Source organism: Kogia breviceps, chromosome 19, assembly GCF_026419965.1.
Source record: "Kogia breviceps isolate mKogBre1 chromosome 19, mKogBre1 haplotype 1, whole genome shotgun sequence".
In the NCBI taxonomy this organism is placed as follows: domain Eukaryota; kingdom Metazoa; phylum Chordata; class Mammalia; order Artiodactyla; family Physeteridae; genus Kogia; species Kogia breviceps.
Window position 1 is genome coordinate 36,418,833 of NC_081328.1, and position 23,869 is coordinate 36,442,701.

Sequence of the window (23,869 nt, forward strand, 5' to 3'; positions counted from 1 at the left end):
ACCGGAAAAAAAGAAAAAAAAAAAAAGATGCTGTAGGGCTTCCCTGGTGGTGCAGTGGTTGAGAATCTACCTGCCAGTGCAGGAGACACGGGTTCTAGTCTGGGAAGATCCCACATGCTGCGGAGCAACTAAGCCCGTGCGCCACAATGACTGAGCCTGCACTCTAAAGCCCGCAAGCCACAACTACTGAAGCCCGTGTGCCTAGAGCCCGTGCTCTGCAACGAGAAGTCACCACAATGAGAAGCCTGCGCACTGCAACGAAAAGTAGCCCTCGCTTGCCGCAACTAGAGAAAGCCCATGCGCAGCAATGAAGACCCAATGCAGCCAAAAATAAAAATAAATTTATTTTAAAAAATGATGCTTTAAGTATAGATTCAAAATTATAAATTTATTACCAAAAGCTTTTTATTTTCTTGCTGAGAAAAAAATTACTAACCCTACAAGTGTGGCTCCAAGTCCAGGACTCATTTGGATAATAAGAGTTGAAAGACTTGATTTAAAGCTATAAAACCCCTCCTACCCCCCCAAATTGCACACTACAGAGAGATATTCTTTTCAAAGAGGTTCCTTGCTTCCTGAAATTCATCCTTAGAAAATGCAAGATAAGAATTCACCCACAACTGCCCACTGTCCCAAAAGGCTTTACTGCTTCCCATTAATAAAATATAAAATAACATTCTCTGTAAGGAAATAACACATTCTTCTTTCTTTCCAACCTTCTGATTTCCACTAAAAATTTTAACCGAAGAATATTAGGGAAAAGGAAAATGACTGAATATCTTTAAAGCTGTTGCCTGGGTCCAGTGTGACTGTATGATCTTCTAATTGTGGAGACCTAACAGTTAGCTAGGAGAACACAGGTTTTTGCACTGGCAAGCTTGCGTTGATCACTAGTACTGAGAGTTATTTGCTGTTTAACTACCTTGCCTAATTTTTCGGTGCCTGCTTTCTCATCTGTAAGATGAGTATATTACCTAGGATAGGGAGCTATTTGGAAGACAAATTAAAACATCTGACAGGGAATTCCCCGCCAGTCCAGTGGTTAATGCGCTTTCATTGCCGAGGGTGCAGGTTCAATCCCTGGTCGGTGAACTAAGATCCTGCAAGCCTCGTGGTGTGGCCAAACAAAACAAAAATATCTGACATGCAAAATGTCAGATTAAGACCTTTAGAGACCCAAAGCATCAGGACTGTGGTGCCCAGATCAATCAAGATATTAGTAGAAAACAGAATACACTAAAACTGGGTAATTTGAGAAAGGTTTAATAAAGGGACTGTTTACAAAGACATGGGTAGAGTTCAGAGAAACAAACTAGGAATAATGGAGTTATCCAGAGCTAGTAAATGAGTGGTCCTTTCTATCCCTAGATCTGAAGGGCCAAAGAGAAGGAGACAGAAACTAGAGAGGCTGCTTGATAGGAGTCGCAGTCCTTGGTAGAGGGACTCAGACAACCTATGTGACCTGGCAATTTAGAAGCCAGGGGAATAAATACCCTAGCTTCTAAATATTCATTCCTCAGCCTTTTGATCTTCTGAGGGTGTTACTAATTGGATCAACACAACCTGAAGTCAAAGGGCAAAGGAGGCTGTTAATGCAGTCCATGGGGGTCAATACCTCCTGGGATGCAGAGCAGGATGAAAAGCAGTTCTGAGGAGGAAGTGGAAGATACCTAGCGCAACCTCTTCCCCAACATAATTCAAACTGCTAAACCAGTATACACAAAACTTGCATGTATGCTGAAACTAAAATAACTTCTTTCCAGAATTTGATTGTGAGTTCTTTAATTAAAGCAGAATTTCTTTCAGTCTTTTTGATGCCCCTACTTTGCCGGTGGCAAATGCCTAGATAAAAGGAAGCCTCAATAAATGGGAACTGGCAGGCTCAAGTTAACGCCTCAGTGCTGACTCTAAGAGACTTTTGAGTTAACCCACAACTAATTTAGGAGGAATCTTAGGATTTTTCTTTTTTTTTCTTTTTTTAAAAAAATTTATTTTTGGCTGCATTGGGTCTTTGTGGCTGCGTGTGGGCTTTCTCTAGTTGTGGTGAGTGGGCTCTATTGCGGTGGCTTCTCTTGCTGAGGAGTATGGGCTCTAGGCGCGGGCTTCAGTAGTTGTGGCGCATGGGCTTAGCTGCTCCGCGGCATGTGGGATCTTCCCGGACCAGGGCTTGAACCCATGTACCCTGCATTGGCAAGCGGATTCTTAACCAGTGCCACCAAGGAAGCCCTTAGGATTTTTCTGGTTAGGTACTATTCATTAGGAATTCAGCAACTGGATTTTCTCAGACTCAAAAAAATCCTATGGTAGTAAAACTTATAATCCTACTGAATGATAGGAAAGGTTTTAGTTGCTTATCAGAGAGAATAAAGGACATCAGAACATCAATTTCACATTGACATTTTTATTAACGCCAACTGTTTTTTTAATTATTTTTTTAAAACAATAGCACAAAAATGTTTCAAGGAAGCAGTCTCACAATCTGATGACCTTCTGAAATATAGTTAAGCCACACCAAATATGAATTCCTGTTAATAACACACAAAAATATCTTTTTTTAAGAAAAAGAAAAGAAAAAAGGTAGGGAAAGAGGAAAGGAATGAGATTTAGACTTAAAATTTACTGGATTAGGTTGGTGAGGCTTGTTAGTAGGATACACTGTGGAAGCAGAGTGGCACACACAGGCTTATATTCTTTGTTGTTTTTAAAACCAGTTACCACTAATATATAGGCCCTGCAGCAGTTACCAATGACTTCTTACATGCCCAAAATGAACCAGAAGAAGCCAGTGTTGATACTGTCATAAAGAGATTCAACAGCTGGCCTGTCAGACAACTAAGACCATTTTCAGCAGAGTAACTCCTTCAGAAAGGCCTGGATGAAAACCTTTTATTTCTATTGTCTCACCTATATGCAATTCAGGGTTCTTAAAAGTCATCTTAAAAAAGAAAGAAAAAAATAATGTATATCAGTTTCTCTTATTTAATGTGGCTATAAAAGATGTTTCCTTATTATTTCTTTATCTCTAAGAAGGACACCAGGGTAGTGGGTTGGGGATGGAACTAGGGGAGGAAAAAACCCAGACCAGGATAGGTTTTTTTTTCTTTTCTTTCTTTCTTTCTTTCTTTCTTTCTTTCTTTCTTTCTTTTTTTTTTTTTGCCAAGGGGTCACACAGAAGGGAAAGCAAGGAGGAAAACTACAATCCTTGGTTCAGATTGAGTTATGCAGGAAAATATATCTTCCTGATCAGTCCCCATGCCAAAAACAAAACAAAACAAAACAAAACAAAAAAAACCCAAAACAAAACCCACTTGAGATTATGCACAGACTCTATGTTATACCAGCTATCAGCCTTTCATGTTTAACATCCCCAGCAATGGACACTACCCTTGGCTTGTAGGCTGCTTGTAGAACCCATTTCACAAAAATCCTCTTTACCCAGAAGCCTCTAGTTTCCTTTTGGTAGGTTATAAAAACAGAACATCTGTCATTAACAGGAGAGTGTTAAATACTTTTAACCACTGACAAGGCTTCAGGAAGTTTCACAGTTTCGTTATGCTCTATTTTATTACTATCATATTTACATTTTTTTATTTTTTATTTTTTTTGCTGAATTGCTGATTTTCCTTTTTCAATAGAATTTAATTCTGGAGTGTGAGCAGGAACCAGTTAACTACATTCATTGTCCAACCCCCACTGGCTTGAAAGAGGACTCCAAATTCTTGGCATATGAATCAGCTGTTCGGTGCTCCACCTTATCCCTGCACGAAGCAGCAGAACCGCAGTGGCAGCATGCTCCAGGTTCATGCTGTGGGTGGTGAGGCCTTTCGCTGAAGGAGGTACTGGTGGATGCTCTCAGCATCACGCTTTAGCCAAGCAGCATTCAGCAGGATATTTTCACAACACTGCTGGATGGTACGCTCAGCTGAAGGAGCTGGGTGACTCTCGAAGAAAGCCTGGTATAAAACAACCCAGAATGTAGGATCATTACCAGCAATGGTAAGAAGCTAGTATCACAGGCTATGAAAAAATACCCACTGTCTATAAAGGGTTCATAAGCTTCACTCATGAAAATTTACCACTGCCACCTCCAAGCTAAAAGAAAACAAGCAGCTCCTTGTACCTGCCTACAGGAATTCTCCTCCAAATATATACTTAAAACCTAATCAAAAGTTAACAGTAAAGAGACTGAACCTACGGCTTTTCTTTTAAGTTCACTGTCCAACCAGCAAAAGAAAGTAAAAAGAACTAATATCAAGGACCTACTCTGTTCCAGGCCCCCTGTGTTAGTTACTTTATCTAAATGACAATCTTATCACTTCATTTTACAGATGAAACTGGCTCACAGGGGTTAAAAAACCTACTTGAAGTCTAGGTTTTGGAATCAGACTTGGGACTTGATCTGGGCTCCATCATGTACTAACCTGTGACTGAGTAAATTAACTGCTCTAAGTAAGTTTTCTCATCTATGAGAAAATATTTACTCCAGAAGATTAAAGAGACACAACCCATATAAACAGTCGGCATAATACTTGGCACAGAGTAGTTAAGGACTCAACACATTTTGGCTGCTTCAAATAAAGATTAATTTTTAAGGGTTGATAAAATTAAGAAGCTTAAATTGCTTCTATATCCTAAAAATTTAAAATTTTATAGACTCACATTTTTCATACAGTAAAACTACTTCAGTTTCTTGTAATTATCACAATGCTTATTGATTAAACACCGAATAAACCATTTTCTAATGAAGTACACCTGGTTCCATAGAAAATACCAACGAGTGAAAGAATAGGGGTCTTTCCTTTGAGCTAGTCATCACAGGTATATAAGAGAGAATGACTAATTCATCAGATTAAGTCTAGACCTTTTAGAAATCAATAACTTTATTGACATGGATGACAGTGGCTCCTGCTCCAAGGCTCCTATCACAGTTGGGTTCTTAGGGCCTGAGTAAGATACAAGACTTCCTCTCATTTCACCTCAAGAAACAGCACCACTATTTACATACCAGAAACCTGGGAATTATCCTTGATTCTTCCTTCTTCCTCCCCAGATACGTTCACAACACAGAGAAGCCACTCAGAAATACTGGTTGAATTAAAGATTAACAAAATCAAGCCCCTGAGTTTCTCTTACTCCATCTTCTCCAAGCTACTAAATCATTTTTGCATGGAGAGTTAGATTCCCGACATCTTCTCTTTTCCTTTCCAAATTATGCATTCTCCACACTGCGGCCAGACTGAAATTTTTATCATATAAACAAAGGAGTGACTTGATCTGGTTTGTAAGCCATTCAAGGGCTTCCCATTCTTAGGAAAATTTTAATATGGCCTACAAGGCCCTCCTTGGTCTGGCCTCTACCTACTTTACCAGCCTTAGTTTAACCACTGCCCTCCCCTCAAACTAATTATACGTATTTCTCCTTCAGAGTATTTATTACCTTTACAATAAGGTAATTATTAACACAATACAATACACAATGTAAACTAAATGAATCTTATTTCTAACAATGGCTCATAAAGTGAATCAAACATTATAGCTCTCAGAATTTCCAAATTCACACCTGATAACCCCCTTGCTTTCAAGAATGAAGGTGGAAGTGACACTTAAAAAATACTTTGCAATTAAAGGCAATGAAAGGCTTAAAGTTAAGATTTTCCTAATCAGTGTAGATTTGTCCTCCAAACGCTGAACTCTGCCACTAAACTTATTATCAGTCTTTCTAAGAGCTAAGAGGCGAGTCCCTACATAGTCATCTTGTCTCACTGTACCTACAAAAGACCTATGAAGGTTTTAGAAAAGGAAAAAGAACTAATATCAAGGATCTACTATGTTCCAGGCCCCCTATGTTATTTAATCTAAATATCTTAACACTTCATTTTATGGATGAGGAGCCAGGCTCATAGAGGTTAAAAATCTTGAAGTTACACAGCTAACAAGGGGCAGAGCACAGATTTATACCCAGGTCGACTGATGTCAAGTTCCACATTCTTTCAACCACAATTCAATGCCCCAAAGAAGATTCCAACTCTAAATTCTTCAAGCATTAAAGATACAACCTAACCTGTCTTTCTCCAAGCAAGAACATGGAGACCCTAAAGTACAACACTACCCCAACACTCTCATTACAATTTGGTTAGTGTTTTAACTTACTGGATTGAAAAGTGAAAAGTAAACAGTCCTTTCCTTACCTTAACTTCTCCAGCCATTTTATCAACTGCAAATCCCTCAACTGATAGCTGAAAATAAAAAATGGTTTATAAATAGTAAGAACAACTAAGAGTTTAGGAACAAACTTCCATTTACCATAAAAACAAATCATTCCATTCTTTCCCAACTTCAGTTTATTCTAGAGGGTACAGGATGGGTTATGGAGAAACTCTTTAGTAAAGCTAATAACTACTTAAGGAAACTCTTAAAAAGCAAAGGCCATAATCTATGGGTCTAGTGAATCATGGATGTCTCTCAATAATATCCATGGTAAGCAAGCTACTCAAAAATTTTCACCTACCTTTATTAGTCTAGATATTAAGAATCCTCCCTGGTATCGATTATAAAGTTCTTCCCAGTTGTCTTTTATGAATTTCCAAGCAGCCTTCCTTCCATGCTTACTGCCTCCAGCCACTCCACCAATTACTGATACAGTGTCCTGTGGACGTACCTCTTCCTAAAAAAAGGAAGAGAACTAAAAGTCTACCATATCCAGAACATCATCTGCTGCCAGAAAGGGCAAATGCTGTTGAGGTACCCAAGTAATCCCACTGAAGACACTTATTGTTTTAGGAATAACTGGCACCAGAAGCTTCTAACAAAGAGGAGAATGTTTAACCTAAATATCAGCCAAATTGAGAATGAAGCACTGGGATACAAACAGGCTGCTCAATAGATACTTGCTCTATAGGGTAAAGAAAGGAAGAGACAGAAAGTAGGCACAGGGATATGTCAGCTTTCCAGTTTATTTCCTCTCCCAACTATTCTGATTCTCACCACTAGAGGGAGATACAGTGATTAGTAACAAAAGCTTATTCCAGTCCTCCAAGAATGAGGGAGCCTTTAGTCTAGGGTTAAGGCAGAGAATACTCAATCAAGGACACTTGCTACAGATCAGTGGGTAACACTTCCCTCTAAAAGCAGTTTTCATTGTAACTTACTGAAAGTGCAAACGTGAGGACTTTTTGAATCAATTCAGGTGAAAGAGTAGCCCCAAGGACTCTTTCAATCCGGTTTTTCTCTTCCTGCATATCTGCTTGTTTGTGAAGCTATAGTGAAAAAATACAGATAGAGATAATTAACTTCTCCCCCATTAAGGTGAAACTTTTGCTCTACATTCTCATTGGCTAAGACTGCAGGATATGAAATTAACAAAAGAATATTTTTCAAGATGTTTGGGCACTAAATTTGTCATGTGCCCCTATAGTAAGACACTAAGTGTAAGTGCTTACTGTATGAATAGCTTGTTATCAGTTCTGAGCAGTTCAACATCAAGATCTAAGGGGTCAACCTGTCATGACCAAATTCTTTACTCATTGATGTCTGACTAATGTTCTATGTTAGAGGAGCAAAATAATAATTATGAATACCACTTCAATTTATAATATTTTTCACTATTTACAATAGTGAAAAATATAAGATGCACTACTGAAAGTAATATTTTAAGAATATTTGATGACATAAACATGCTCTTGATATATTAAGTGAAAGAAGAGAGACAAAGCAAAATGATTCTAAATTTTTAAAAAGTTAATGTGAAGGGGAAAAAAAACCCTGAAAACACATCAAAATGTTAACAATAACAATTGTCTCTTATCAGTGGGATCATCACATTTTTTAACTGCAAAAGCAGCATACGCTGAATGAAGAGTATTAAGAAAACAGAAAAGCGTAAAGAAAAACCAAATCAGGAATAAGATCATATTATACATGCTATATTTGTGACATTTTAAAATTACAGGTAAGTTCTGTGTTCTTCTTTATACTTTTCTAGTCTCTAAACCTTCCATAATGAGTATACCAAAATCTTTTTTCATAATTAGAAACAAAATATTATTATATATTTTTTAAAATTAGAACTACAAATGTATATGAGATACTTCTCCAGGACAACTTAATTTATAGACTCTCTTGACCTTTTTTCCCCTCTGAAGATTTAACACTGACCAGTGTCTGGAGACCCCATCACAGCTCCCAGTTTCCTCTTCCTTTCCTTTGGACTCTTTTGAGCAGCAGTGTAGTAAAATAGATAGGAGGTCAGAAGACCTGGGTTCTAGTCCCAGTTTTGCCTCTAACTAGCTGTGTGATCTTGACTAAGTCCTTAACCTCTCCGGGTCTCAGTTTCCCCATCTGTAAAATGAGTGGGGTGGACAGATGATTTCTAAGGTCCTTTTCAGCTCTAATACTCAAGGTCTGAACTCTGGTTTTTAGGAAGCATTCCCCACCCCACCCCCTGGAGAACCTGTTACAGGAGTCCACTAGATGGCACCATAACACCACATTTCAAATACACTTTGAATTAAAGTTATTTATCCTGCTTCATTATTCTTAAATTACCAACAGAAAACAGTCTGCCTCATCTCTCATCAACTGGTTTCTATTTTTTTAAAATTTATTTTATTGAAGTATAGTTGATTTACATTGTTGTGCTAGTTTCTGATGTACAGCAAGTGATTCAGTTATACATACATAATTATAGTTTGCATTTGCTAATCTCAAACTCCCAATCCATCCCTCTGACTGGTTTCTTGAAGAACCCTGATTCTGCCTTCATTAGAACTCTTTCCATAGTAAAGCTGAATCACTGTGAGCTCCCTTGTGTTAGATGCAAACATTTATTAAATAAACATACTAGTATAAATTCTTAAAAATATGCCATGACATGAAAATGTCAGAGTACTACCTCTCATGAACATTTCAGAACCCCTATTTTTCCCACACCTTTATGGAACAGACAAAAAATACCAAGTACTTCATTTCATATGCAAAGTAGTACATGATTTATAGTGCATAGGTTCACAGAATATTAAGAATGAGAAGGGACCTTAATGTCATTTAGCTGAAAGGTAAACCCAAAGTGTATTGTTTTATGTTATTAGAAAGGAAATCCTTATACAAGATAGGTAGTTAAAGCAATACAGTTTGAGATGTAGTTTCTTAAATAAAGTTTATAATAACTATTTTTTAAAACATTCTAATCATTTAAATAGGATTTGTTTAGAACTAAAATACTAGAAATTAGATTTGCAATTCTGATCCACCTGGGATAAGAAAAGTATTCTGATTAAGTGTAGAAGTATTAAAGCACATCCCATTCCTATCCTGTTTGTCTCCCTAAGTGCGGATCATTTAATGAATGGGTCTGATAGATGATTTGGGTATTTAGGCACATTTTGCACATTTTATTTAATGGTAATAAGTAGAATCAGCTCTCTCCACCTCTAATGCAACCAGATTGTCAAGTTATTTCTTAGACTAATAACTGCATGGACAAGGACTGGAGATAGCACTTGTTCCACAGCATTGGGACTTTCAAACAGATCACTGCCATTATAAGGACATGGAAAGTTTTACCTATATTTTTCTAAGTCGGAGTTTAATTATATGCCAACCACCCTGGGAAACTACAGAGGCTGTGAAAGCAAGTGAATTAATTTCCTGTCCATTCATAAGAGGCACTGGCATAGACCAAACCCTTGAGACACCTAATCATCTATCCCTTTTCTAAGCACAGAAACAAACCTTTTGTATAAAATGGGCAGAACCCCAAGTAAATTTGCATTGATGGGAAAAGTCTGAAGAACTTGACTTTTTAATCAAAATTAACATTTCGGTATTAAGATTTAAGATGCATAAATTCGTGAGTAAAAAAAAAGTGAAAAAATTAGATGACTTTTGGCACTTGTATTGTTAGTACAGATAAACAGATATTATATATTTCTCCCAGTTTCCTAATATTTGCATGTCTACAGTATGCAGATCAGCATGTATTTATTTATTTATTTTTTTTTTTGCGGTATGTGGGCCTCTCACTGCTGTGGCCTCTCCTATTGCGCAGCGCAGGCTCCGGACGCGCAGGCTCAGTGGCCATGGCTCACAGGCCCAGCCGCTCCGCGGCATGTGGGATTTTCCTGGACTGGGGCATGAACCCATGTCCCCTGCATCGGCAGGCAGATTCTCAACCACTGCGCCACCAGGGAAGCCCATCTTTTGCCAGGACATTTTTTAACCACTCAAGCTCATACTCTCTATAAAAAGCAGAAACTGGGAGCCCTTTCTAAATTTACTCACCTTCAGCATAATGTCTAAGGTAGTGCCATCACCATGCTTCAAAACAGTCAGATAGACCTACAAGAGAATACAGGAACAAAAAAGAAGGCATCTGATTAAATGTATCTTGTTCCAAATATTCTAATGTTAAGAAAAGACAGAAAGCAAGTTAAAAAAAATTGTGTGGATATTACGTATTAATACAAATTGTGGCAAGGATCTAAGAGCCCACATGAACAACCAGAAAGGTAGATGGCAGGTAGTAAGTAACAGTAGAACACACCAGTCTCTCAGGAGAATGTGCACAGATAGTCAATCACCTTTCAGTACCCTAGTGCAGACTGAGAAGCTTGGCATCAATGAGAAGCTGCCTACAGACCTCATAAGTGGTGTATATTGAAAGAATCAGGAGGGACTTCCCTGGTGGCACAGTGGTTAAGAATCTGCCTGCCAATGGAGGGGACACAGGTTCAATCCCTGGTCTGGGAAGATCCCACATGCCACAGAGCAACTAAGCCTGTGCACCACAACTACTGAGCCTGTGCTCTAGAGCCCACGAGCCACAACTACTGAGCCCACGCACCACAACTACTAAGCCTGTGCGCCTAGAGCCCATGCTCCGCAACGAGAAGCCACCACAATGAGAAGCCCGCGCACCACAACAAAGAGTAACCCCTGCTCGCCACAGCTAGAGAAAACCCATGTAAAGCCAAAAAAAAAAAAAAAAAAAAATTGTAATAAAATATCTTAAAAAAATAAAAGAATCAGGGGACTTCCCTGGTGGTTCAGTGGTAAAGAATCCGCCTTGCAATGCAGGAGACACAGGTTAGATGCCTGTGTGCCACAACTACTGAGCTCGTGCGCCTCAACGAAGGAGCCAGTCTGCTGCAAACTACAGAGCCCACGTGCTCTGTAGCCCCTGGCCACAACTAGAGAGAGAAAACCCGCATGCCACAACTAGAGAGAAGCCTGAGTGCTGCAACGAAGAGACTGTGTGCCTCAGTGAAGATCCCGCATGCTGCAACTAAGACTCAACACAGCCAAAAAGTAAAAAAAAAAAAAAAAAAAATAAGTAAAGAAAATAAATAAATAAATAAAGGAAAAAAATAAAAGAATCAGACATGATTTGTGAGTCAATACTTAGGTCATTTTTGGTTACTATTAAATACATTCCACACTACACAGAATGATGAAGTCACCTAGAAATCAAGGTACTTTATTATGAAAACCTACCGGACTCCTCAAATCAGCAGAGAGAATCTGTTTCCCTTCCACATGGTCCTTAAACCGACGACGGGCTTCTTCTAATGTTGCCTTATGTCCTGCCTTCCCTAGTTTGCCCAGAACCAAGCCCCTCAGGAGTGCATCTAGATGACCTGATTGAGAAGTAAAAAAGATATAGAACTACTTAAAAAGCTTATTTTTACAAATATGCCACCTGGATATCTTATAATTGTGTTATACCATGTCTACAGTCTTGAACAAACAAAATCAATTACCTTAGTACTCGAGAGAACACTTGATTTAAATTTATCAAATAAGAATGAAATGAAGTACTTAACATACTAGACAAGCAAATATGATGCCTCTGTCTACAGTTACAATGCCAACTGGATTTACTAAATGTTCACTCCATCTAGGTAATTACATAATAAGAATTATGTGTGAAAGGAACAGACTTAGATCATGCAACTTTGACCCAAGGTTTAGAGAAAGGTCACATATAGAACTAGTATGCCAGGTACATTGAAATCTTAGATTTTTAAAGTCAAAATCTGACAGATTACTCCAAAGATATGCAGATGGCCAATAAGCTATCACTGGTCATTAGGGAAATGCAAATCAAAACCGCAAGATACCACTTCACACCAATTAGGATGGCTAGAATAAAAGAGACAATAACAAGTGTTGACAAGGATGGAGAGAAATTAGAAACCTCATACATTGCTGGTAGGAATGTAAAATGGTGTGGCCACTTTGAAAAACAGTCCAGCAATTCCTCAAAAGGTTAAACACAGAGTTACCATATGACCCAGAAATTCCACTCTTCGGTATACACCCAAGAGAAATTAAAGTATTTGTCTATACAAAAACTTGTATACAGGGCTTCCCTGGTGGCTCAGTGGTTGAGAATCCGCCTGCTGATGCAGGGGACGCAGGTTCGTGCCCCAGTCCAGGAAGATCCCACATGCTGCAGAGCAGCTGGGCCCGTGAGCCATGGCCGCTGAGCCTGTGCGTCTGGAGCCTGTGCTCCCCAATGGGAGAGGCCACAACAGTAGAGGCCTGCATACCGAAAAAAAAAACAAAACCAAAAACCAAAACAAAAAAACTTGTATACATATGTTCATAACAGTATTCATAACAGTCAAAAAGTAGAAACAATCCAAACATACATAAACTGATAAATGAACAAAGAAAATGTGGTGTATCCATATAATACAATGGAATATTATTTGACTATAAAAGGAAATGAAGTACTGATACATGCTGCAACATGGATGAACCTTGAAAACATACTAAATGAAAGAAGCCAAATATAAAAGGCCATACAGGGTATGATTCCATTTATACGAAATGCCAGAACAGACAAATCCATGAGACAGCAGATTAGTGGTTGCCTGGGACTGGGTTGCCAGGGAATAGAGAGTAATTGCCAATGGGTATGGAGTTTCCTTTGAGGGTAAAGAAATTGTTCTGGAATTAGATAGTGCTGGTGGTTGTACCACATTGTGACAAAAGACTGAATTGTATATTTAAAAGAGTGCATTTTGTGGTATATTGATTATACCTAAAAAAAAAATAGTTAACCTAGCATACAAACTGATGGACTGCAACAGCACAATGGACAAATAAATTGTGGTATATTCATACAATGAAATAGCACTCAGCGATAAAAAGGATGTATCTCTAGAACATTATACTGAGTGAGACAAGCCAGATGAAAGAATAGACTATATAATATGATTCCATTTATATAAAGTTCTAGAAGAGACCATATTAATCTAGGGTGAAAGAAGTCAGAATAGTGTTTGCCTGCAGGGGATGTGAGGGTTGGTGGGGTGGGTACAGTGGCAGGGACTGGGAAGTGGCCTGAGGGCAACCTCCTGTGGTGATGGAAATGATGTATGCATTTGTCAAGTCACTGAATTGAACATGCACATTTTGCCATATTTAAATAGTAACTCCATAAAAAATAAGTTTAAGAAAACCATAAGAAATCAATAGATAACACGACACTAGTGAAGGTTCTTATTAGAACCAACTTATAATTCTGGTGCTGATTTGCTGTGTTGATACAGGCAATATTTTTATTATTTTGCTATGTTTGATTCTTCCATCTGTAAAGCTGGGAAACTAATGACATTCTTCCTATTTCAAAAAGGTGTTTTTTAGCCCCCAAAGTTTCACATATTATCATCATGAAAGAAAAGTACAACACCTACCAATTTACCTGCATCTGTGTCCATATACTTCCTGTCTTGTTCTTATGGATCTGCTGTATTCCTACCTAAAGCCAACTCCTCCACTTGTGCAATGGATCCTGACTCCTCTCGATTATTCAGCCATCACTCCAGCAATTACCTCTCTTTCACATCATGAATTTTTCTATTACTGCATCATTTTCATCAACACAAAAACATATTATAAAGTCTCCCACTTAAAAAAAAAAGCCCCCTTGACCTCACATCTCTATCCCCTTTTATCTGATCCTCTTTTTAGCAAAACTCCTTTAAAAAGTTGTCTAAAAGTGCTGTCTCCTTTTCCTCTCTTCCCATTCTGGTGTTGTTCATCACCATGCCACAGAACTTGGCCAATGCAATCATCAGTTCTTCATCATTCTGCCTGACTTAGAGCAGCATTTGTCACAGATGATCACTTCTCTCTCTCTACTGCTTCTTTAAGGCTTCTGGGACACTCCTCTCCCTCCTGTCTCTCCTACCTTATTGTCCAGTCAATCTCCCTTGCTGATTCCTCCTCTTCTACCCAATCTCTAAATCTTGGACTGGCCGTGCCCTCATCCAATCTTATGGCTCTAAATACCATCTATGCATTAAATGTATCTATTCAGCCTGGACCTCTAGGTATGGGACTCCCCACTTGGATGTCTAAAAGGACATCAAATTTAAGGTCCAAAACCAAACTGCTGATTCCCTTTTGTACCCAAATCTGCTTCTACAGCAGTCTTCCCCATCCCTGTATATGGTAACTTCACTCTTTCAGTTCTTCAGGCCAAAATTTGATGACTCCTCTCTTTCTCTCTACCACACAGGCCACCACCAAGTATTTTCAGTTCTACCTTCAAAACATACCCAGAATTTACTACCTGCAAGTGCCACCTGCAACCAACACCTAACTGGATTACTGAAATAGCTTTCTAACTTGTCTCCCTGCTTCCTCTTTTGCCTCCCCTACTACAGTCTGTTCTTCACACAGCTAAGTAAATAAGTCATGTTCCTCTGCTTTAAACTCTCAAATGAGTTTCTCATACCACTAAACGTGAAAGTCCCACGGGTTCTATAGGAGCTGATATGCTTCCACCCTCCTCTCTCCCTCAGTTACTCTGTCCTGAATTTACCAGCCTCCTTGTTATTCCTTGAACATCTAAGCATGCGTCTGCCTCAGGTCTTTTGTACTTGCTGTTTCCTGTTTGGACCATTTTCCCACTAGATATCCTCACAGTTCTCTCCTACAGGTCTCTGCTTATGCTCAAATATAACCTCACTAGTTTTTCCTGTATTTTCCTGTCCACTCTCCATAAAATAGTGGCTTACTACTCCTTTTACTCCTGATCTATGTTACCTAACTTTATTTTTCTTCACTTGCTGCCACCTAAAATATTATCTATTGGGCTTCCCTGGCGGTGCAGTGGTTAAGAATCCGCCTGCCAATGCAGGGCACACGGGTTTGAGCCCTGGTCCAGGAAGATCCCACATGCCGCGGAGCAACTAAGCCCGTGTGCCACAACTACTGAGCCGCGTGCCACAACTACTGAAGGCCATGTGCCTAGAGCCCATGCTCTGCAACAAGAGAATCCACCGCAATGAGAAGCTCGTGCACTGCAATGAAGAGTAGCCCCTGCTCGCCGCAACTAGAGAAAGCCCGTGCACAGCAATGAAGACCCAATGCAGCCAAAAATAAATAAATAAATTTATTTTAAATATATATATATATATTATCTATTGAACTGTTTGCTGTGTCTTCCACTAGAATGTAAGCCACACAGGGCGATTTTTTGTTCACTGTTATACCACCAGCTCCTAGTATGGTACCTGGCATTTACTGGGTACATAAATATTTGTTGAATCAATAAAAGGAAGACATAGAGCTCTAGATAATTGTTACTATTGTTCTTATTGTAAAAGACTCCCAGAATAAGAAGGGCAGGAGGAAATACCACCTTCAGTTATTAGCATATGGTAGAAAATAATTATATTTAAAGCCCTATAATCACTATTCCCAACATTTAAGTGACAGCAAAAGAATAAATACAGGATTACAGAAATAAAGAGGAGAGAATACATGTAGAAAGCAAATAACTCCTTTAATTCAGAAAATTGGCCCCCTGTGTCTCTCAACACCTTTTCAAGCTGTACATAAGGTGCCTGGTATTTATGGTAATAATAAATAAAATAATCCAAAATTCCCTTTAGCTTTTCTTTACTAAAAATGGGCCTTTGGAACTTTGTGACTTTTATTTCCATCATTTGCTCTGTGCATAAATCATATTTAGCAACAAATACACATAGCCACCACTGTTTTTATGTTGATTACCCACATAACTTCACCAGGAGGTTTAAAAGTCCTAAGTCTTACTTTCTAGTTAGGTGAATACACAGTAACATCCAGCAGACACAAAGATCATGTTATTGTTATTGTTAACCACAGCTGAGTAAAAAAAGGATCAATTTCTGATCAATTCTTTCCCCATTCAGTACATCCATTACCTTCTCCAGGCTTGGGGTCCCAGCCCAGTCTCTCCCCTATAGGTGAAAAGACATCTTTCACAAACTCCTGGATTTCCTCATAGAAGTCTGTGTGGGACAAGAGAGTTGAGAGAATCCCCAGGTTACAGCTCAGGTCGCTCCATACAGTATAATTGGGCTCATTCACAAAAGCCTCCATGACTTTTAGAACCTCTACAGTGCTAATGATTCCAGCTCGAGCCTGGGATAGGAAAAAACATAAATTAATCTAGTCTTCAAACAAAAGCAAAACTAAAAACATAAGCATGTATTTTTGGCATTATCTTCTGCTAGTCGGCCATCCCTTAAGGAAGAGACTAGACTATATAAGCTCAGACCACTACAGAATTTTATAAAATAAAAACTGTATTATGACACCATTCCTTACTTTTTTGCTATTTATAGAAGAGCCACTTTAAAAAATTGCTAAAATTCCACCAATTTAGAAAAAGAAAGAAAACAGTTAACTTCCTATTTCTATTCAGTTTCTGGGGTCTTGGCATTGTTTTTTATTTTGAAAATTTTCATACTTTCAGAAAAGTTGCAAAAACAGTTGGGGCTTTGGTTTTTGACAGAGGCGCTTTCAAAACTAGACCTGCAAACTATGTCAACGTCAGCCTGTCCTTTACTCATTTCTAAAAGAAGGCAAACTGGAAGGCACTACAAATTCAGTCCTTTCAGAACTGACTAACAGAGTCAGGAAAAAGAACTTCTGTTACAGCAGCCAACTGCACAAACACACCACTCTCCTGGGACAGGTCTCTCTCAGCAATGAAATCAGCAGATGTGAGGTTTTGTGCATCAATGCTAATCTGTGTTTATACAAAGGAGGAATCCAAAACCAGTTACTGCAGAGGGGAATGAAAATTTCAAGTCCAATTAAAGGAACACTAGGAGGAATCTGACAATTTTATCATAGAGACATCTAGAAATTATCTAACCTATGTTTTGGGGTCATAAAGATAATACGACTAATTGTTCCTTAAAATTTTTACTGGAACAAAGCTAAATATATATAATTCTAAAGCTAATGGGCTATTATAATTTGAATAGTAACAGAATGTTAAAAAATTCTACTAGACTTTCCCTGCAAAGTACAACCACTATTTTAGAAAAATATAAATCACTCTGAATTATTTTAAAAAACCACATAAGTAGAGAAATTTCTTCAAGGTTCATATCTATGTCTGTTGAAAAGAATTTCTGCCTTACAAAGGATAATTTTAGTTGCAAACAGCTGGCTTAGGAGTAATAAAATGAGATTTGTTTCTGGTAAATTATATAGGTTCAATCTTGTCATGTTAATTAATAATTAGTCATTTGCTTTGGTCCTAAAGGCATTCAACCTTCAGGAAGAACTACATTCTTCTAGTTATGCTTCATTCAGGCACTCCAGGAAAAACAAAATCCTTTAATCAACAAAATCCATCATACTACTGGAGGCTCACCAAGGAGAAGAGGTCATTCTGTAATCCAAGTCGATCCACAGGGGGCAGAGAAAGGTCACGAATGCCTGGTAATAAACTTTCCAGCATGGCTGAGCTGTATTGGGTCCGATAAAACCCAACTGTTCCCAGGTTTAACTGAAAAGATATCCAACAGGTATTGTTAAAGAGCTGCATTTTAAAATTATTTATTTATTTATTTGCAGTACACGGGCCTCTCACTGTTGTGGCCTCTCCCGCTGCGGAGCACAGGCTCCAGATGCGCAGGCCCAGCGGCCATGGCTCACTGGCCTAGCCGCTCCGCGGCATGTGGGATCCTTCTGGAAAGGGGCACAAACCCGCGTCTCCTGCATCGGCAGGCAGACTCCCAACCACTGCACCACCAGGGAAGCTCCCGCATTTATTTTTTAAATCAATTTTTTGTAGGTATGAAAGAAGTTCTAGTTTTAGTATATCTGGATGAAAAACAACAGAGATCATTTATGCTAAGAGACAAATATTAAAATGAAACAACATATAAAGATAGTAATCAGTTGTCAAAGATGAATACAGAGGCAAAAGAAAACAGAAACTTGGCATAGTGGGAGGCAAAGTGAGCGACAGTGAAAAGAACATGGCTGAAAAGGAGGATAAAATGCGGCTAAGTTTCTATTTCTAATTTCAATGAATGGTTTTCAGTTTACAGAAAACATTTACTACAAAATAAAAATTCTTGGACAATAAAATCTCTGAGGAAGACTAAACCTTTACAAATACTGATCTAATGAGCCCAGAGCCTCAATAGAATAACAGCTGTCAGGTCCTAGATTTTAAAGAATTACATGGAGTTAAAAGGCAATTTCATATGATTTTTGGAGTGAGGTAATCATTGACTATCATTATTTTCTATATGCTATTTACCAACAGTCAAAAATATTTTTGATAATATTTATATGCAAAATATTTTAATGATAAAATGACAGTATAAGATATAAATATTTTGGGCTTCCTTGGTAGCGCAGTGGTTAAGAATCCGCCTGCCAATGCAGAGGACACGGGTTCGAGCCCTGGTCCGGGAAGATCCCACATGTGGCAGAACAAATAAGCCTGTGCACCACAACTACTGAGCCTGTGACCTAGAGCCTGTGAGCCAGAGCCTGTGAGCCACAGCTACTGAGCCCACGTGCCACCACTACTGAAGCCCGTGCGCCTAGAGCCCCTGCTCTGCAACAAGGGAAGCCACCGCAATAAGAAGCCGACACACTGCAACGAAGAGTAGCCCTCACTTGCCGCAACTAAAGAAAGTCCATGCACAGCAACAGACCCAACACAGCAAAAAATAAAATAAATTAATCAATTTTTTTAAAAAGATATAAATATTTTACTATTTATATATATTTAAGTCACTTCATATTTCTAATACAGTAATTATTTTATTGATTCCCTTTATCTTTTACTATAGGAATAACACCTTTATTTACCTAATTACAATCATAGTGTTTTTTCTTATAAGAAAAATTTCATATTGCTACATATGTTCCAGATTGTAATTTCAAATGGTAATATAGTATTCTACTGAGTATATTATAAAAATATATTTAAAAAATTAAAAGAGGGAGAAATAGTTCTGCAAGCACAAAAGCCTGAGACAATGTATAATTCCTATTAGGAACCTATAATTGGGAGAAAAGTTTGTAATAGATACTTTCATTATGAAAGGCAGAGTACAGAATAATGAAAAATAATATTTACTGACTCTTATTGTTGTGAAATGGCTTTAAAACACCAGCTAAAAGGAATTTCACATTTCAGTGACACAAACTGATTATTATATGTCTGATCTCACTTGATTATAGTTGTACATGTACAATGACAACACATCACTGAAGTTAACATGTCATTACAATGACAGGGCAGTTTGATGTTGCAAGACTACAAATGTTTTGGTTAATGTGACTTTATACATAGACTACTAGTTTTTTCCTGTTTAATCCTATCCCTTTGTAACTGCTTACCTGACATAAAGGCAAATATCTAGACAATACTATTTGAAAGTTGGCCCTAAATTTCACACAAGGAAGTTCGGAAATGTATTTTTCTTTTCAAGTCCTAGTCCAAAATGAAGCAGTAGAATTTACAGCCAGCCGTAAAATGCATAAAGGAAATGAAAGAAATAAATCAATTTAGGTAAGATAAAAATGGCCATGTCATTTCTGGACTCACCTTCACCCACTGGTCTGGTTTGACATCTTTTAAAACTACATTCATCTCTGGCTTGTCCATGAGAATCTTCATTTTGGCATGGCTGGAATCTTCACTAGTAGAGATTGTGATAGGAACCATCCACTGGGGACAGCCTTCTCCTTAAGCAAGAGAAGAACAAAGAGGAAGCTTGAAAAATAATTTCTCACTGGGAGAAATAGAAGGTAAGGTAGAGAGAGAGGACTGGTGTCCCATGCATGGGTTTGAATCCAATTGTTAAGCCAATAGCTCATTTTTAATGGTACATGAACTCTTCCAGGTAACCTGAATAATAATAAGGAAGAGAGAATTTACTAATGAAATCACAATAGCCTATAAAAAAGAGAACACTGTGCTTACTTGTAGAATCACAAATACAACAATTTTAATTTAATTGTTGTTTTCCCTTTTCAGAGCAAAAGAGATAATGATTTTACTAATAAAAGACATTTCGAGTGGGTTAAAGCTCTCATATAGCACTTATAAATTTATTTTATTTATTTGTTTTTGGCTGCATTGGGTCTTTGTTGCCACGTGCAGGCTTTCTCTAGTTGCAGTGAGCTACTCTTTGTTCCAGTGCACGGGCTTCTCATTGTGGTGCACCAGCTCAGTAGTTGTGGCTCACGGGCTCAGCAGTTGTGGAGCATGGGCTTAGTTGCTCCGTTGTATCACATAGCACTTAAAAACAAATTCTAAGGTGCAATTCTTAACAGGTATATACACTGCTGAGAAACTGAAGGGCTGATTTTACTTCTGCGACAGACAGGATACACCTTGGGAGCTGCTGGATTCGAACAGAGGAGTCACATCTAAAAACTGAAGCTTTCGTAAGGCAAATACATACACTCTCTTAGGTATTATACAGCAAAACAGATTTTGCATTAAGATACCAAACAAAAGAGAGTCATTGCCCAGTACATTAATGAAACTATCTTAATAAATTATATAGCTTTATGCTATCAGGCTAAACCACAAATGAAAATTCCCTCCTGACACTGGGATAATTCAGGTTTTAATAATGTCTATAGTGGTCACAGAGTATTGGAAAGATTTGCAAAACCTGTCAGTCCTACAATGCAGATTGCAGATATGTGCAGAAAACAGCAACTGTGACACTATTTATTTAGATAGTAAACATGTCACCTCACTTGTAAGACATATTTATTAAGAGTAACTCTCAATGCTAAGGAAGGCTAAGGGTTGAAGGCTGTACCTCTTAAACCTAGTAAAGTGCATCATCATTTGGTGGGTGGAACATGAAAAGGCACTGGTGATTCTGATATACCCTTCCCCCTGTTGGGAACTGCTATTTTAAAGGAAGCGAGAAAGGTGCAGAAAAACAGTTTACTTCTTGATTTTTCAATTCATCTTTAATTCCCTGGGTAAAAGAGTCTATTCTCGGGCTTCCCTGGTGGTGCAGTGGTTAAGAATCCACCTGACAATGCAGGGGACACTGGTTCGAGCCCTGGTTCAGGAAGATCCCACACGTCGTGGAGCAACTAAGCCTGTGCACCACAACTACTGAGCCTGCACTCTACAGCCCGCAAGCCACAACTACTGAGCCCAAGTGCCACATCTACTGAAGACCACGTGCCTAGAGCCCATGCTCTGCAACAAGAGAAGCCACTGCAGTGAGAAGTCCACGCACCGCAGCAAAGAGTAGCCCCCGCTCACCACAACTAGAGAAAGCCCATGTGCAACAACGAAGACCCAACACAGCCGAAAATAATTTTTAAAAAAAAGTCTAATGTCATGTAGAAATATTTGAAAAAGCAGAGTTGAGTGATAGTTAAGGGTATAAACTTAAGGATTATAAACTTATATAATCCAACTATTTTGTTTGAATTCCTACTCTTTGACTTATTATATAGGTTATCTTGCACCATTTAACTTACTTAGTTAGCTATGCCTCAGCTTCCCTATTATAAACAGAAATAATATGACCTACCTAATAGGGTTGCTGAGAGTATAAAATAAGGGTCAGGTATAGATAGTGCTTAGCACAATGACTGACTGGTACATAATAAATCTAAATAATCATTGGGCTTTATTTGCTTAGTTACTTACTATGCCCAAGAATTAAAAAAAAAAATTAGCCACAATGTAAACACTTGGTACACAAGTATACCAAATGTACTTAGTACATAAGTGCATAAGACTTAGTACACAAATGCATACCAAGTCTTCTTTTAGGGATTAAGGTTAGAGACAACACTTCTTGAGTGTTCCTATACTTCTTCATTCAATACAGCCCCCAATAACACAGAGAGACATGGACTTTCAAAAATCTAAGAATATGACAATACTACAAATACCCCATGAATCTCCTGTTTTGATTTCCTAGATTTCGTTTTTATTCTATTACCATTACCTTGCTTCTGTTTAATTCTATTAAAAATATTTTTAAATGGATAATTATTTCTTTTTTTTTTTTTTTTTTCCGGTATGCGGGCCTCTCACTGTTGTGGCCTCTCCCGTTGCGGAGCACAGGCTCCGGACGCACAGGCTCAGCGGCCATGGCTCACGGGCCCAGCCGCTCCGCGGCATGCGGGATCCTCCCGGACCAGGGCACGAACCCGTGTCTCCTGCATCGGCAGGCGGACTCTCAACCACTGCGCCACCAGGGAAGCCCAATTATTTCTTATTAGTTAGAACACTGGTATGGTATCCAAACTCACTGATCAGCTCCCACTCATAACCATTTGCTTACCAACATATGGTCCACTGGCACAGAACTTCCTTTGGGACAACCTCAGTAGTCTGTCATCTTCCATCTAAAGAAGCAAAACAAAACAAAGGCTGTAGTAGCATCAACACTTTTTTTTTGGAGGGGACGACATCTCTGTGACAAAGTAGAGGTGAAACCATATAGTCAAATGGCTCCTGAATATACAAAATGCAATTGTGATAAAGAGCATGATACTATAGAATGGTAGAAAAGTCACTATTTCTCATTAAGCCCTCAAAATAACAATACTCTAAAAATTAAAGGCCAGGTTCTATGAAGTATTGCTCATGAGAAGAGATATGTATCCAGATAAGAACTTCAAAGTGTTAAAGTTTTCAAAAAGGATACGTAGTTAACCTTTGTGGAGGAAGGTTATGTCTTTAGCCTTTTCTACTTCCAAAAAGTAGCAACATTAAATTAGCATGTGGACTCAATATTCAGAATTCAAATTCTGAATTCAGAATCCAAAGTCATTTTTAGAACAACTGACAAACATGAAAGCAGCACACATCTTGTTTCAAAAGATGAGCTTTGCAAAGAAACAAAAAAAGTTGGGGGGAGGTACTGCAAAAAACTAAAAAGCCAGAAGCAACAACGGCAAGTACATATTTTTAAAAAAATACTTCAACAATTATGCAATCTTTTGTTTTAGTTATCATTTGTTACTATGCCCTAGACATCTTAAATAACGCAAGATACAACAATTTTAAGATCACTTAAATCAAACACTAAATTGGGTCAATGACCTTTATAAAGGGATAAACTGACTGCAAGAGACAGAAATGAAAAACTAAAAAATTTGAGTGAGGAAGCAATGGCCACTTTGATGCCATAAAGAAACTACTAATGAACTTAAATACTGATACTACATCACTGATTAATTATGTATCACATAGATTTCCTTGAAAAAGTTATTAGGTGACTTTTAAATTCATTCAGAAATAAAGCAAAGATATTTAAATTTAGGGAATATAAAGTGAGATACAGATCATAATCAAGATACAATGTTGCAGAGTTCTCCTATTTGTAAAAGAATTGAGTCATAGACAGGCTTTTTATTATAATGTAAAATGGAGGATTAGTTTGGCTGTGCTTGGAGACAAAAAAAATGCAGAAAAAGTAAGATCTTGAAAGTAGCTTGATGGAAAAGTTCCCTGAGTCTCAGTAACATTGGGAGGAAGTGGGGTATTAGTGTCCTCTCTTCTGATAAACTAGAAAGAAACAGAATGGTCACAATGATAGCTCACTAAAGTTTT

General features: G+C 38.2%; 1 protein-coding gene across 1 annotated transcript in view; it reads right to left on the bottom strand.

Moving 5' to 3' along the window:
• Positions 1-2,385: 2,385 nt before the first annotated feature.
• The window catches only part of NPEPPS (aminopeptidase puromycin sensitive), a 106,453-nt gene continuing 84,969 nt past the window's right edge, over positions 2,386-23,869 (bottom strand). Inside the window, exons 14-23 of the mRNA XM_059046510.2 lie at positions 22,596-22,659; positions 19,868-20,007; positions 17,669-17,803; positions 16,203-16,422; positions 11,491-11,633; positions 10,279-10,335; positions 7,149-7,256; positions 6,509-6,664; positions 6,189-6,236; positions 2,386-3,953 (exon numbers count right to left, since the gene is read on the bottom strand). Coding sequence (XP_058902493.1) covers positions 3,801-3,953; positions 6,189-6,236; positions 6,509-6,664; positions 7,149-7,256; positions 10,279-10,335; positions 11,491-11,633; positions 16,203-16,422; positions 17,669-17,803; positions 19,868-20,007; positions 22,596-22,659 — 1,224 coding nt within the window. The 3' untranslated portion in view covers positions 2,386-3,800. The remainder of the gene's footprint in view (positions 3,954-6,188; positions 6,237-6,508; positions 6,665-7,148; positions 7,257-10,278; positions 10,336-11,490; positions 11,634-16,202; positions 16,423-17,668; positions 17,804-19,867; positions 20,008-22,595; positions 22,660-23,869) is intronic.